General features: G+C 41.5%; 1 protein-coding gene across 1 annotated transcript in view; it reads left to right on the forward strand.

Annotated features, from left to right (window-relative positions):
* TRIP4 (thyroid hormone receptor interactor 4) overlaps positions 1-16,832 on the forward strand; it is a 68,827-nt gene extending 51,995 nt beyond the window's left edge. Inside the window, exons 10-13 of the mRNA XM_073618979.1 lie at positions 907-1,031; positions 5,610-5,701; positions 11,598-11,700; positions 16,604-16,832. Coding sequence (XP_073475080.1) covers positions 907-1,031; positions 5,610-5,701; positions 11,598-11,700; positions 16,604-16,680 — 397 coding nt within the window. The 3' untranslated portion in view covers positions 16,681-16,832. The remainder of the gene's footprint in view (positions 1-906; positions 1,032-5,609; positions 5,702-11,597; positions 11,701-16,603) is intronic.
* Positions 16,833-17,120: the final 288 nt, after the last annotated feature.

The raw sequence follows: 17,120 nt of genomic DNA on the forward strand, positions 1-17,120 counted from the left end.
GCATAGTTTTATACGAACATTTACACAGTGTAGGATGGATTGATAGAACAGAGGGGCTGGCAGTAATATTTCTTTGCATTTACAGCCACTTTAATCTCAAATGCAAGATTTTTCTCTGATCTTCAGTACAAATGGGAAAAAATAGAATCCATTTCATCGATGAATATTATGAAATCAAGTACCTACACATTTGGTCTGCTTGGCTGCTTTATGCTGATACAAGGCAATAGATTTGTCTCTCCTCTCTATGTAGTACTTTTTTTCTTGTTCCTTGGGTGTCCCCCTGGCTTAGGGACAGGCGTTCTATTTCCTTTACTTTTCCTCTTTCATCTGTTCCATGCACAATGGCTTTTCTTGTGCCACAAAATGCCACTATGTTTTACACTTAATAGATAATTTCCGTATAATAGATAATTGTATATCAGCAACGCGTTATTGTTGGAAAACTACAAAAACTGGCTTTTATTTTTGCTGTTCTATACTTTATGAAATGAATTATGCAGAGCAAGAGTTATATATGCTTATGTGGAACTGCTGACCTAATATTAATAGCTACGTAGAAATCTTTACATATTTTTTTATTCCCTTGAAACTGAGGAAGAAAAAATATATTTTATGTTCTCAATGTATATTCATTATTTGAAGCTCTTTGATAATATCCATATTATCTATAGCATAGTTTCTTTGAGTGGCAGAAAGAAATAATCTTCTGCATACAGTCATTCTGTACACAAGCAATTTGCCAGCGGGACGAAGAATGATCTTTGGCTAAGCCGCACTATCTCTACATCCTTCCCTGCTGACAAACAATGTGATTCGAGTTACTTCATGTTGATTTGTGACTATACAGTTCAGTACTTGTCTGATCAGATTGCTCATTGTGGCTCTCACTTCTCTCTCCTGCAGGGTGGAGGGTAGGACGTGGTACAGTGCTCATCGAGGCCGTCTGTGGATAGCAGCAGCTGCCAAAAGACCTTCCCCACAGGAGGTCTCGGAGATTGAGGCTTCATACCGAGTGCTACTTAACAAAGGTTGAGCTGTCAGACCTTATAGACTGTGAAACAAGGGCATTAACATTGCAACATGAGGAGCTAATATTCAGAATAGCAGCAGTGTATGGTGATAGTTATGTGACGAAGTGCTGTTGAAAACATGTTTCTTTAAGTACTTTCTTTAGGGTTTTAGGTAGGGTTGTCCCATTACCACTTTTTTAGGACCGAGTACAAGTACCGAAATTTTTTTTAAGTACCTGCCGATAACGATTACCGATACTTTTTTTTTTTTTTTTATTGTCACGTGACAGTTTTTCTTTTTTTTTTTTTTTTTTTTTTTTTTTACAATGCTTTCTTTTTTTTCTTTTTCTTTTTTTTTTTGGGGGGGGGGGGGGGGGAGACGGTGTCTGTGTGTTTTTTTTTTTTTTGTTTACGTTTTTATTATTTTTTACAGTAATTTTTTTTTTTTTTAATCAGCCCTGTTGGGGGGCTTTGGTGAGATATCGGGGGTCTTAATAGACCCCTGATATCTCCCCCTTGAGACAGAGGAAGAGACCAAGGATAGAGATTTCCTAGTCCCTTTCGCTGCAGCCTCAGCTGCACTGAAAATGAATGGAGAGAAGACAGTGGCTCCTCTCCATTCATAAACTGAACTGAGTTCAATAGCCAGTGCGGCTCTTCTGCTTGATTCCGAGCATGCGTGGAATTTTGTGCGCCGGAATTCTGTACACACGATCGGAATTTCCGACAACGGATTTTGTTGTCGAAAAATTTGAGAACCAGCTCCCAAATTTTTGTTGTCGGAAACTCCGTCAAAAAATGTCCGATGAAGCCTACATACGGTCGGAATTTCCGACAACAAGCTCCCATCGAACATTTGTTGTTGGAAAATCCGAACATGTGTACGTGGCATTAGTCTGCAATAAATTTGACCTACTTTTTAATATGGTGGTAAAAATTTAAAATTTTTTCTGATTTTGGATTAACCACACATCAAGGTATCTCTGATTTAAAATTTTCAATGATATGAATATCAGTGGGACTGTCAGTCTAACTTCACATACCTTTTTGACTTGAACCTACAGGTAGGCCTATAATAAGTCTTACCTGTACAGTGAGGGGGAAAAAGTATTTGATCCCCTGCTGATTTTGTACATTTGTCCACTGACAAAGAAATGATCAGTCTATCATTTTAATGGTAAGTTTATTTTACCAGTGAGAGACAGAATAACACCAAAAGAAAATCCATAAAAACGCATTTCTTAAAAGTTTTATAAATTGATTTGCATTTTAATGAGTGAAATAACTATCTGACCCCTTCGCAAAACATTGATTTGTACAGGTGGCAAAGCCATTGTTGGCAATCACAGAGGTCAGATATTGTAGTTGGCCACCAGGTTTGCACAGATCTCGGGAGGGATTTTGTACCACTCCTCTTTGCAGATCTTCTCCAAGTCATTAAAGTGGATGTAAACCCACTCTCCTCAATTTTAAAGTAATGGCATAGTGCTGAACTATAAGGATATACATGCCTCCTGCATGTATCCTTACCTTTCAGATATCTCCCCCTTCTCTATTTGGAGCCCCGAAAAACTCCAGATTCAGTGGGCGGGTCTGTTTGGTGGCGCTCGGGGGCGGAGTCATGACATCAGCAGACTCCCCGCCCACCTCTACACTCCCCTTGGCCAGAGCGCTCACAGTAGAGGCAGAGCTGGGCAAAAGCAGAGCACGGCCCCCTGTCAGTCATGCACACATACACGTGAATGTCCAGTGACAGTCGGCAATGATTGGTGCGGCGGGGACAGCTGTGAGTACCGATCCCCCCTGCATGGTTTTTCAGCTGACAGCCACAGGAGGGAGAGAAGGAGAAGCGGGTGATTTGAAAAGCCATGCAGGTGGATTGGTGCTCACAGCTGTCCCTGCCGCACCAATCATTCCCCACTGTCCCCGTGTCTTCCTCCTCCAGCGCCCATGTTCTCCTCCAACACCCCCCTTCATCTCTGGCCCCCTCCGTGTCGTCGTCCTCCACCCCACTTTGTCCCCTGCAGCCCACTTCCCTCCATCTGTCAGGATGGAGAGCGGAGGAAGGTCCCTTCCTTTTCTGAATTGGACATAGAAAGCATTCGTTACTGATTTCTCTCAGTGTCCTGTAATAACTGAGCGTTATGTGCTACTCTGCTTCAGTTTATGAATGAAGGGGGGGTGGGAAATGCACAGAATGCCTCTGTCACACTCGTGCATGAGATATGTAAATCACCTGTCACTCACAGCAAGGGTGAGAAACGGACATCTATTTCTCTGTCTGACCGTTTTTATCTCACTGAAAAAAGGTAAGAGGATTGCTCAGAGCTGGATTAACTATTTGTGGCAAGACTCAGCACAGATGATATGAAATCCTATACTGTACAAGGTACAAGCCTTAATTAAAAATTTTTTTTTCGGATTTACATCCACTTTAAGGTTTTGAACCTGACATTTGGTAACTCGAACCTTCAGCTTCCTCCACATATTCTCCATGGGGTTAATGTCTGGAGACTGGCTAGGCCACTCCAGGACCTCAATGTGCCTCTTCTTGAGCCACTCCTTTGTTGCCCTGGCTGTGTGTTTTGGGTCATTGTCATGCTGGAATACCCATCCATGACCCATTTTCAATGCTGAGGGAAGGAGGTTCTCACCCAAGATTTGACGGTACACGGGCCCCCTCCATCGTCCCTTTTGATGTGGTGAAGTTGTCCTGTCCCCTTGGCAGAAAAACACCCCCAAAGCATAATGTTTCCACCTCCATGTTTGACAGTGCGGATGGTGTTCTTGGGGTCCTCCCCCTCCAAACACGGCAAGTTGAGTTGATGCTAAAGAGCTTGATTTTGGTCTCATCTGACCACGACACTTTCACCCAGTTCTCCTCTTAATCGTTCAGATGTTCATTAGTAAACTTGTGCTTTCTTGACCTTGTGGGTGCTGCAGGATTTTGGTCCTTCCTGGCGTAGTGTGTTACCAATTGTTTTCTTGGTGACTATGGTCCCAGCTGTTTTGAGATCATTTACCAGATTCTCCCGTGTAGTTCTGTTGATTCCTCACCGTTCTCATGATCATTGAAACTTCATTAGGTGAGATCTTGCATGGAGCTCCAGACTGAGGGAGATTCATAGTTTATTTTGTTTTTCTTCCATTTGCGAATAATCGCACCAACTGTTGTCACCCTCTCACCAAGCTTCTTGGCGATGGTCTTGTAGCCCATTCCAACCTTGTGTAGGTCTACAATCTTGTCCCTGACATCCTTGGACAGCTCTTTGGTCTTGGGCATGGCGGAGAGTGGAATCTGATTGCTTCTGTGGACAGGTGTCTTTTTATACAAGTAGCATGCTGAGATTAGGAGCACTCCTTTTAAGAGAGTGCTCCTAATCTCAGCTCGTTACCTCTATAGACACCTGGGAGATAGAAATTTTGCTGATTGATAGGGGAATCAAATACTTACTTCACTCATTTTAAAATGCAAATCAATTTATAACTTTTTTGAAATGTGTTTTTTTTTTCTGGATTTTTTTGTTGTAATTTTTTCTCTCACTGTTAATAAACCTACCCTTAAAATGTATAGACTGATCATTTCTTTGTCCATGAGCAAATGTACAAAATCAGCAGGGGATCACTGTAGGTACTGTGAATGCCTCCTAAACTTGCAGTGTTTAGGAGATATTAACGCTTGAAGCAGCTGGTGATGTCACCTGCACATGAGCACTGAACTCTGAATTGAAAGCATGCTATGTGTGCTGTCCATTCAGAGTGCTTTGCCGTGACTGTGACTCCCGTGTGCATGCATTTAAATAGCTGGAGAGCGTGAACCCAGAAGGAAAACTGGATGAAGATGAAAGTGGTGACAGCACACCGCTTGTGGGCTTCCCTTTTATAGTGGTTGAAAGACACAGGCATAATGAGCGAGTATGCATAGCATACTCGCTCATTATGAAATATTCACCTTCGATCGAAAAAAAACCCCTGTAGCGGTCCCCGTACACCGCTCCAGCTGGCTACATCGCTCCTGGAGTTACTTCCGGTTATCGCAGGCTCCGGTGCTGTGATTGGCCGGAGCCAAGATGATGTCACTCCCGCGTATGGACATGGGAGCTGCCGGCAACGGCACACTAGCTGAAGCAACGGCACGAACCGTTGCTTTAGTGTGCATGGGCCGATGACGTTGGCACATGCTGATACAGGGGATATCTCCTAAACCATGCTTATTATAGGCTTACCTGTTGTAAAAAAGTGGTCTGTAAGGGTTTACAACCAGTTTAAGGTCAGTCTGTCAGAATGTTCTAGTATGCATTTATTTAAAGGCAGTATGGTCCATGTTTAACCAATACATTTTTGTGCTAACTGATTTTAAATAAAGAGTTAGCATTGTTTTCTTATTTAATAGTTTAGACTTCCTACTTTATATGTGTAAAAGAAAAAAAATACATAATTCATGAAATAAAATGAAAATAATAATAATGATTGAGCTGAGACCAGGGTAAATTAGATGTTTATAAATAATGTAGTAATCATGGGTTATAGCACATTATTATTTTTTTTTTATAAATCCTGTGTTTACTGTTAACCAAACTGCTTGTACATTTGCAGGTATTCATTTTCCAAAGGATTATCCAACTGGCTGTCTGCTGGGCTGTGTGGAAGTGGCTGACTGCTTATCACATGAACAGTTTGAAGAACAGGTAATTTGGCCCCATCCTTCTTTTTGCATGCAATAACAAATCTGGAAGGACAGACACATATGCTTCTGGAGGTAGAACAAAATGTTTCAAGCAATTTTATTTTATGCGGTGAGACTTTTTAATATAAAGTATTCTAAACCTACGCCATTACCAGAAAGTTCATCTACAGTGGGGAAAATAATTATTTGATTCCCTGCAGGTTTTTTAAGTTTGCCTTCTTACAAAGAAATGAAGGGTCTATACAGTTTTTATCATAGGCATATTTTAAATGATTGAGACAGAATATCAACTAAAAATCCAGAAATAATACATGATACAAATGTTATAAATTAAGTTGCAGTTCAGTGAGTAAAATAAGTGTTTGATCCCCAAGCAAAACATGACTTCGTACTTGTTGGCAAGCACAGAGGTAAGACGCTTCTTGTACTTGGTGACCAGGTTTGCACACATCTCAGGAGGAATTTTGGTCCAATCTTTAAATCCTTAAGGTTTCTTGGCTGTCGCTTGGCAACTCAAAGTTTAGGTTCCCTCCATACATTTTCTATAGGCTTAAAGTCTGGAGCTTCTTCTCGAGCCACTCCTTTGTTGCCTTATGAGTCATTGTACAGTGGGGACGGAAACTATTCAGACCCCCTTAAATTTTTCACTCTATGTTATATTGTAGCCATTTGTTAAAATCATTTCATTTCTTTTCCTCATTAATGTACACACAGCACCCCATATTGACAGAAAAACACAGAATTGTTGACATTTTTGCAGATTTATTAAAAAAGAAAAATTGAAATATCACATGGTCCTAATTATTCAGACCCTTTGCTCAGTATTTAGTAGAAGCACCCTTTTGATCTAATACAGCCATGAGTCTTTTTGGGAAAGATGCAACAAGTTTTTCACACCTGGATTTGGGGATCCTCTGCCATTACTCCTTGCAGATCCTCTCCAGTTCTGTCAGGTTGGATGGTAAACGTTGGTGGACAGCATTTTTAGGTCTCTCCAGAGATGCTCAATAGGGTTCAAGTCAGAGCTCTGGCTGGGCCATTCAAGAACATTCACGGAGTTGTTACGAAGCCACTCCTTCCTTATTTTAGCTGTGTGCTTAGGGTCATTGTCCTGTTGGAAGGTAAACCTTCAGCCCAGTCTGAGGTCCTGAGCACTCTGGAGAAGGTTATCGTCCAGGATATCCCTGTACTTGGCCGCATTCTTCTTTCCCTCGATTGCAACCAGTCATCCTGTCCCTGCAGCTGAAAAACACCCCCACAGCATGATGCTGCCACCACCATGCTTCACTGTTGGGACTGTATTAAACAGGTGATGAGCAGTGCCTGGTTTTCTCCACACATACCGCTTAGAATTAGGCCAAAAAGTTCTATCTTGGTCTCATCAGACCAGAGAATCTTATTTCTCACCATCTTGGAGTCCTTCGGGTGTTTTTTTAGCAAACTCCGTGCGGGCTTTCATGTGTCTTGCACTGAGAAGAGGCTTCCGTCGGGCCACTCTGCCATAAAGCCCTGACTGGTGGAGGGCTGCAGTGATGGTTGACTTTCTACAACTTTCTCCCATCTCCCGACTGCATCTCTGGAGCTCATTCACAGTGATCTTTGGGTTCTTCTTTACCTCTCTCACCAAGGCTCTTCTCCCCCGATAGCTCAGTTTGGCCAGATGGCCAGCTCTAGGAAGGGTTCTTGTCGTCCCAAACGTCTTCCATTTAAGTATTATGGAGGCCACTGTGCTCTTAGGAACCTTAAGTGCAGCAGAAATTTTTTTGTAACCTTGGCCAGATCTGTGCCTTGCCACAATTCTGTCTCTGAGCTCCTCAAGCAGTTCCTTTGACCTCATGATTCTCATTTGCTCTGACACGCACTGTGAGCTGTAAGGTCTTATATAAACAGCTGTGTGACTTTCCTATTCAAGTCCAATCAGTATAATCAAACACAGCTGGACTCAAATGAAGGCGTAGAACCATCTCAAGGATGATCAGAAGAAATGGACAGCACCTGAGTTAAATATGAGTGTCACAGCAAAGGGTCTGAATACTTAGGACCATGTGATATTTCAGTTTTTATTTTTTAATAAATCTGCAAAAATGTCAACAATTCTGTGTTTTTCTGTCAATATGGGGTGCTGTGTGTACATTAATGAGGAAAAAAATGAACTTTAAATGATTTTAGCAAATGGCTGCAATATAACAAAGAGTGAAAAATTTAAGGGGTCTGAATACTTTCCGTCCCCACTGTAATGCTGGAAGACCCATTCACGACTTCTCTTCAGTGTTCTGGCTGAGGGAAGAAGGGTCTCATCCAAGATTTTACAATACATTGTCCCATCCATTGGCCCCTCAATGCTTCAAAGTCAGCTTTGCACCTTTAGCAGAGAAACGGCCCCAAAGCATAATGTTTCTACCTCTGTGCTTGACTGTAAGGATGGTGTTCTTACGGTCATAGTCAGCATTTTTCTTCTGCCAAACACAAGTCCAATGCCAAAGAGCTCAATATTGATCTCATCGGATCACAGCGCTTTCTCACAATTGTTCTCTGAATCATTTAGATACTCATTGGTAAACTTCAGACGGGTGTGTACATGTGCCTGCTTGAGGAGCGGGACCTTGCAGGCGCAGCAGGATTTCAATCCATGGTGGTATATTGTGTTACCAATGGTTTGTTTGATGACTGTGGTCCCAACTGCCTTGAGATCATCCACAAGCTCCTCCTGTGTAGTTCTGGGCTCATCCCTTACTTTTCTCATGATCATCCTTACCCCATGAGGCAAAATCTTGCATGAAGCTCCAGATTGAGGGCGATTGATAGTTATTTTGTATTTCTTTAATTTACGAATAATCACTCCAACAGTTGTCTCCGTCTCACCAAGCTTCTTGCTGATGGTCTTGTAGCCTATTCCAGCCTTGTGCAGGTTTACAATTTTGTCCCTGACATCCTTTGACAGCTCTTTGGTCTTGGCAATGGTGGTGAAGTTTGAATGGAAGAAAGAGATTCTGTGGACAGGTGTCTTTTATACACATGAGTTGTCATTAGGAGCACCTTCCTAAATTAACAGGACTAATCTGTGTAGCACATGAGCACGTACTGTAGCCAGTCTGTGGGAGTCAGAATTATTGTTGGTTGGTAGGGGATCAAATACTTCTTTTACTTACTGAACTGCAACTCAATTTCTAACATTTGTATCTTTTTTTTTTTTTTTTTTTTTCTGGATTTTTGGTTAATATTCTGTCTTTATCATTTAAAATACACCTATGATAAAAATTATAGACCCTCCATTTCTTTGTAAGTGGTCAAACTTACAAAATCTGCAGGGGATCAAAAAATAATTTTCCCCACTGTAAATGTTGCCCCTCCTGAATAAACTATATATCTTAGCCCAAACCAGCCAATAATTTTGATGGGTAACTTTAAATTTGTTTATATTACTGCATATACCTTTCTATACCGCCATTAAACGTTTTGGATTAGACAACTGTCTGAGGAGTTCCATTTCTGAGAAGAGATCTCTTCACATGTCCTGATACTTCTCGAGACAGGAAGTGAGGGACAATCTCCCCAATGGGCCATAGAATACAAACAAAATAAGATCAGTTCCCAGGTCCACTCTGCTCCTCCAGCGCTCACTGGAGTGACGCATTGAGAGGCTGGGCCAGCTGCTGATCAGGAATCTGGGCAGATCCCGACATTGTTGGGATCCCTGCAGAGCCTGGATAAAACTCTGTGACATTAGTCGACAGTTGGCTTTAGCACTCACAAGACTGCAGAACTAGGTGCACTCACAGGAGAAGTATGGCCAAAAGAGCCTTACGTCTCCTCCTTTAATGCACTACTTAAAGTACTTCTAAAGGCTACACTTATTTACCTTAATGCATTTACTGCATTCAGTTTTACAGAAAAGTCCCAGTACTTTCAGAAGTATGGCCAAAAGAGCCTTACGTCTCCTCCTTTAATGCACTACTTAAAGTACTTCTAAAGGCTACACTTATTTACCTTAATGCATTTACTGCATTCAGTTTTACAGAAAAGTCCCAGTACTTTCCCCCACAAACTTGCCTACTGTCCTTAACGCAGCCACTGAGTCCGGGCTTCATCAGCACAGCTTCCTGATCTTCCTGGATTCTCTGCAGTCACTGAGGGCAATAGGGTGATATTCACCACATAATCGCACTGCATAGCACCAAATTAGCACAGGACCCTTCCCCAAAGTTGCATGGCAGCTGCACTGCATTGATGTGAACTAGAGGTCGACCGATATGGGTTTTTCTCTGGCCGATGCCGATGCCGATATTTACAAATCGCGGTGGCCGATGGCCGATATGTGATGCCGATTTTTTTGGGCCGATATATTAGGCCGATTTTTTTTTTTTTTTTTACCTTCATCTCATAAAATCTAACAGTTAGACCCCTTTCACAATGGGGCGTTTTTCAGGCGCTTTTGGGCTAAAAATAGCACCTGTAAAGTGCCTGTCAAACGGCTCCCCTGCAGTCTCAGTGTGAAAGCCCGAGTGCTTTCACACTGAGGCGATGTGCTGGCAGGATATTAAAAAAAGTTCTGCAAGCAGCATCTTTGGAGCGGTGTATACCGCTCCTCCACCACTCCTGCCCATTGAAATGAATGCGCACCGCTGTCGAATCGCCTGCAAAGCGTTTCGGCAGCAGCGCTTCAGGGGTGCATTTAACCCCTTCCTCGGCCGCTAGCAGGGTTATAAGCGACCTGCTAGCAGCCGAATAGCGCCGCTAAAATGACGGTAAAGAGCCGCTAAAACTAGCAGTCTTTTACCGTCAATGCATGCCCGCTCCAGTGTGAAAGCAACCTTCAGTGATACGGAAATTTTTTTACATTTAAACATTTATTAAACAAAACAAACCTCCAATCAGTTCACTTGTATGTAGAATTTAGATTAAAAAAATATAAAAAAAACCTCTCTTAAATATTAAATACACAAAAACAGGTAATCAAAACTTCTGGATGAAACAAAATGGGCTAACTTTACTGCTTAGTTTTTTTTTTTAATTTATTAGTGTATTTTTTTTTTTTAAATTACATTTGAAAGACTGCTGCGCAAATACCGTGTGACATAAAATATTGCAACAACCGCTATTTTATTCCCTAGGGTCTCTGCTAAAAAAAATATATATAATGTTTGGGGGTTCCAAGTGATTTTCTAGCAGAAAATACAGGATTTTTACTTGTAAGCAACAAATGTCAGAAAAGATTTAGTCTTTAAATGGTTAAACTGAGAACTTCTACACACAGAATTTAGTTCATTCAGAAGTGTAAACATTGTATCCTTCAGGTTCTTTTTATCAGATTTGGCAGGCTGCCCAGAGAGGGGGAGAAGTCGCTTCACACAGGCAACTTACACTGACTTCTATTACAGAAGTCTTTTGCAAGTCGCGCTGAAGCTATATCGGCTTTTTTATCAGCACAATCGGCCGATGCCGATTAAGTAAAAAACACCAAATATCGGCCGATATATCGGCCGGCCGATATATCGGTCGACCTCTAATGTGAACGACGACTATTGAAAACAATGTGGCTTCCATTGTCATGCGATACTGTGACTCAAGCAGCATCAGAAATCGCACTAGTGTAAACCAGGCCTTACACAGCATAGAACTTTTATAAGGCTCTACTTGCTGACTGCAAGAGTCAAAATTAAGACTTCTTATGAAATATGTGTTTACCTGATTATCAAGAAACCAAAAAAATGCATTTAAAAAAAAAAAAAAAAATTTAGTTTTCATTAGCAAAGAGTAAATTGGTTTAGGTATTTTTTTCTAGACTCACTCTGTATTTAGGATATGTTGGTTACCCATAAGCTTTTACTTTGGAAACGACAGGATAGCAAGCGACACTGCTGTGCTTTTTTATATGAATATTCTACTTTTACTTACAGTATCCTTCTCTTCGCCAAGAATCAGCATCACCCTTTGTATTTATTTGTACCAGCCCTCAAGAACTGCCAATTAAATTTCCCATTAAGGGACAACACAAGATTTGTAAGTAATCATATTCAATCACCTGATGCATGTAATAGTAGGCTATTTATACGTTTACACTTTTATGCCCCTCAAACTAATAGATAAAAACAGAAGAACTTTATATGTATAGAAAAAAAAATTCACATTTAAAACCTCCGGATGCTTTAAGTGATAATGTCACTTTAAGAATACTCAAGGCTGCTGTCAGATATGAAGTGCTATTACCCAGAGGTGCCTGTACATGCCTGCAGTATCATTCAGTATCCTTTGCCAGGCCATTCTGATTGGGAAAAGCTATGACACTTGAGGGGTAATGTCAGAGCTTTTCACTAGGCCTTGCCCTTCCACATTTAAAATCGGCAGGTAACTGTGATAAGCTGCTTTAATGGACAATAGGAAAATATGTAACGAGTGATGGGGTTGGCAAGCTTTAGCTTTATAATGAAGCACTGAAACTTTGCCCCATCAAAACCCCTGGCATTTGAGCGAAGCAGGGGATACCAAAATCTGCTGCTAGTTTCCTGCATGTACCTCTAAGTGCCTGCATTTTATACCTGTCTGCAGCTGTCTGTGTTCTTGAGTTGACAGAGGCTCCTTTTGCCACTGCTTTATTACTATTAACCATGAATATATTGCTTTCATGCCCAAAAATCAATTGGTTTAATATTTAATTTGTGAGTCCACCCATATCCAGTAATTCTCTTAGATGCTGATGGTCTGAATCACACAATAGTATCTCCTAAAGACCCTGAGTGTTAGATGTTTCTCGTTGGAGTGCTCAGTGCTGCCCACCCTTACTTACACATCTCCTTTTGTACAAGAAATCTCAATCCTTCGTCTTTTTTTTTTTGGCTTCATAAAACAATATAAATAATCCAAAACCCTTGTAATAGATATCGTACATAAATAGAATTGGAAACTCAGCTGCACACACGTTGCCTGCAAAGTTTTAAGACCTTTTGTGTTATAGGGTAACTCCACTTGGTTGAAAAAACCCTACTTAACACATATAATTGCACATCAATCTATTTTGTGGATTGCAAAGCACAGAGGTTGATTTACTAAAGCTAGAGAGTGCAAATTCTCTTGCAGCTCTGTGTTGAAACCAATCAGCTTTCATATTTTTTTTTTTTTTGTTCAAAGCTTAATTGAACAAGCTGACGTTAGAAGCTGATTCCATGCACAGCTGCACCAGAGTTTGCACTCTCCAGTTTTGGTAAATCTACCCCACTGTGGTAAGTCTATTAACCAAGATAAGGGACATTCTTCTCACTGACCCACTGAAACAAAGAACACATTGCAAAGAAGGAACAGACACTTCATTACATTGTAGTATGGGGGTGGAGGTTTATTGACTAAAATGGACTACTGGAAGCCATCTATAAACCCCAGCTCTGTGCATGCTTTTCCATGTCATGCGCAGCAAATTAAATATACATAAGTGTACAACCAACTGTGTGATCGCCTCATTAAGAATAACCTTCTTGATCCCCTTTAATTTGGATTTCGCCCTCAACGCTCCACAGAAACTGCTCTTTTAAAACTCACAAATGACCTACTAACTGCAAAAACCAATGGACACTATTCTGTACTACTACTTCTGGACCTTTCAGCTGCCTTTGACACGATTGACAACCCTCTCCTCCTCAAAAAACTTTACTCCCTCGGTCTCCGTGACTGTGCTCTTCAGTGGCTCTCATCCTACCTATCCCAACGCACCTTCAGCGTCACTTACAATTCTACTTCCTCCACTCCTTTTCCCTTCTATGTCGGGGTCCCCCATGGTTCTGTTCTTGGACCTCTTGTATTTTCAATCTACACCTCTTCCCTGGGTCAGTTGATAGCCTCTCACGGCTTTCAATATCATTTCTATGCTAACAACACCCAAATCTATCTCTCCACCCCTCAACTCACTCCATCAGTCTCCTCTCGCATCACTAACATACTAACAGACATATCTGTATGAATGTCACACCACTTCCTCAAACTCAGCTTGTCCAAAACCGAGCTCATAATATTTCCTCCCCCATGTGCCTCTTCCCCTGACTTATCTGTCAAGAGCAATGGCACAACCATCCACCCATCCCCACATGTTGGTGTGCTAGGTGTTATCCTGGACTCTGAACTCTCCTTTCGGCCCCACATCAATCACTTTCCAAAGCTTGCTGCCTCAACCTCCGCAACATCTCTAAAAGAGATCCCTTTCTAACCAATGAAACCACAAAGCTCCTGATTCACTCCCTGGTTATCTCTCGCCTTGACTACTGCAACTCCCTCCTCATTGTCTTACCTTTAAATAGACTATCCCCCATCATGAATGCTGCTGCCAGACTCATCCACCTTACAAACTGCTCAGTGTCTGCTACCCCTCTCTGTCAATCCCTCCATTGGCTGCCACTCGCCCAACTAATTAAATTCGTAAATGTGGTACAGCGCTGCGCTAAAAACAAACTGGGGGAGCAGCCAACACACCCGTAGACTCAAGGGCAGAAATACCAACGAAAAAATATATAAAGTGTGGCGCTAATAGTAGCAATATATGAAACTAAGCATTGGGTAATATCACACAATAAAAATGTGAAACAGAATTAACACGTGAGCACAAATGACAGTGACTAATGAACAGAGATAATAAGTAAATATATGTGTTCAATGCAAATATAATCTAAAGCAATAAGGGAAATATGTGATAACAGTGCATGAACAGTTATCTAATGTAAAGTCCAAAACACCAAAAAAACGTGACAGCAGTGCATGAACAATATTAGGCAGGTGTTTTCTCATATGTGTAGAAAAACTTTCAATCCAGTAGCCTGGTAAGTACGTAGACTATAGAGGACCCGAGGTGCACAGAAGTTTGAAAACAGTGCCAGGACCATCACCAGAAGTTATGGAGGCTTACCGGAAGGTATGGCCTGAAATGGCGTATGCCATACAGGTCAAAAAGGCTTAGTGACCAACAGGTCTTGTCCTCAGCACTTCCACAGATCTGGGCGGCGGAGTTATACACATGACACCGAATGATCGTGCTGCTCAAGGAACGGATACAGAGAGCGGCTGGTGGTGGCGGTGGATGTGGGCAGCACGATCATTCGGTGTCATGTGTATAACTCCGCCGCCCAGATCTGTGGAAGTGCTGAGGACAAGACCTGTTGGTCACTAAGCCTTTTTGACCTGTATGGCATACGCCATTTCAGGCCATACCTTCCGGTAAGCCTCCATAACTTCTGGTGATGGTCCTGGCACTGTTTTCAAACTTCTGTGCACCTCGGGTCCTCTATAGTCTACGTACTTACCAGGCTACTGGATTGAAAGTTTTTCTACACATATGAGAAAACACCTGCCTAATATTGTTCATGCACTGCTGTCACGTTTTTTTGGTGTTTTGGACTTTACATTAGATAACTGTTCATGCACTGTTATCACATATTTCCCTTATTGCTTTAGATTATATTTGCATTGAACACATATATTTACTTATTATCTCTGTTCATTAGTCACTGTCATTTGTGCTCACGTGTTAATTCTGTTTCACATTTTTATTGTGTGATATTACCCAATGCTTAGTTTCATATATTGCTACTATTAGCGCCACACTTTATATATTTTTTCAACTAATTAAATTCAAAATACTAACAATAATTTACAAAGCCATCCACAACTCTTCCCCCAGCTACATCGCTAGCCTAGTCTCAAAATACCAACCTAATCACCCTCTTCGTTCCTCCCAAGACCTCCTGCTCTCTAGCCCCCTCATCACCTCCTCCCATATCCGCCTCCAGGACTTCTCCTGAGCCCCGTCCATCCTCTGGAATTCACTACCCCAATCTGTCAGACTGTCTCCAAATGTTTCCACTTTTAGGCGATCCCTGAAAACTTTCCTCTTCAGAGAAGCCTATCCTGCCTCCATCTAACAACTGCATTTTTTTCTCCATTAGCTCATCCCCCACAGCTATTACCCTTTTGTATAACATGACCCTCCCTCCTAGATTGTAATCTCTAACGAGCAGGGAACTCTAATTCCCCCTGTGTGGAATGGTATTGTATTGTAATTGTACTGTCTGCCCTAATGTTGTAAAGTGCTGCGCAAACTGTCGGCGCTATATAAATCCTGAATAATAATAAGTGAAATAGGACAGGGAGTTTAAATTGTCCTAGTTATGGGCTTGCTGGATACCTCCATGCTGAGATAACCTAAATGACGACAGCTCCAACGTATAAATTGTAATATGTACTTTGCCGAACAGGACATTTCCATCACAAAAATGTTTTAGTTCATGAAGGCTCATGTATTATTTAAAGCGGAGTTCCAGCCTGGGGGAGAAAAATATTAAGTCAGCAGCTACAAATACCGTAGCTGCTGACCTTTTAATATGAGGACATTTTGCCTGTCCAGGAAGCCTGCGATGTCAGCATCTGAAGCTGTCCTATCTGCTCTGGGTGCAGGGGCCGGCATCCTTACTAAGGGAAATGGGAAACTAAACCTTGCGTCTTCACAGCCTGTTTTCTACTGCGCATGAGTGAATCCCGCTGCGCTTTCTGGATGGTCTCGCTGTCTTCTGGGACCTGTGTGCATCTCCTAGAAGTCAGTGGGGGTGGGGTGCTGCAAATGACGTAGGATGCTGCGGCGTCTTACACGGAAGTGGGATTTACCAGTAGCTGAGTTATTTGCAGAAGTGTTTTCTACTATAGTTTATAAATACATACAGAATCAGTTTGTCTCTCTTGATTTATTTTCTGTACAGATGACTATTCGTGTCTGGCAAATACAATGAGCATTATTAACAAAAAATATAGCAGAGGTGTTTTCGTAGGGAAAAAAAGCAAATGCATCTGTTTACTTGCTAACCTTTCCTGTTAGTTTTGTGTGCTCATTTTATGATGCATTAATACTATACTAATAAATTCTTCTTTTTTCTAGGGAAGCTGGATTCTAAAATTCACCAAGGGGCCAAAAAAGGGTTAATGCTCAGAAAAGAGAAGATGGCACAACAATGAAACCAGAAAGTAGAGCCAGATGGAAGTCTGCAAAAAAGCAGCCAGATTTTGGTTTAATAAATATAGTACACAGTGTCGTATTTACATATGCTGGACCAAGTACTTTCTGTAAACCAACAGAAAAAAATTATAAACATATTTTATTATATGCATCCCATTGCTGTCCTTATTACTTGTATTTCTGAAACTGCCTGTCCTCTTGGTTATCAAATTCTATAGGAAGTGATCTGTGATTAAGGGATTGGATAAGGAAGTTGCATCACTGTGTTACCACCCCCTCCTGCCATAGAGAAATACAGATCATGGATGAAGTATTCCACTGTGCTGTCCATTTTATCCTTCACTAGCAAAATTTACATTCTAGAGGAAATGTGGAATTGTGTCACACCTGTCAACTGCAGAATCGCCCTTCCAGCAAAATGTAGTGCCCACTGAGACTG

The sequence above is a fragment of the Aquarana catesbeiana genome, linkage group LG03, assembly GCF_042186555.1.
Source record: "Aquarana catesbeiana isolate 2022-GZ linkage group LG03, ASM4218655v1, whole genome shotgun sequence".
Lineage (NCBI taxonomy): Eukaryota > Metazoa > Chordata > Amphibia > Anura > Ranidae > Aquarana > Aquarana catesbeiana.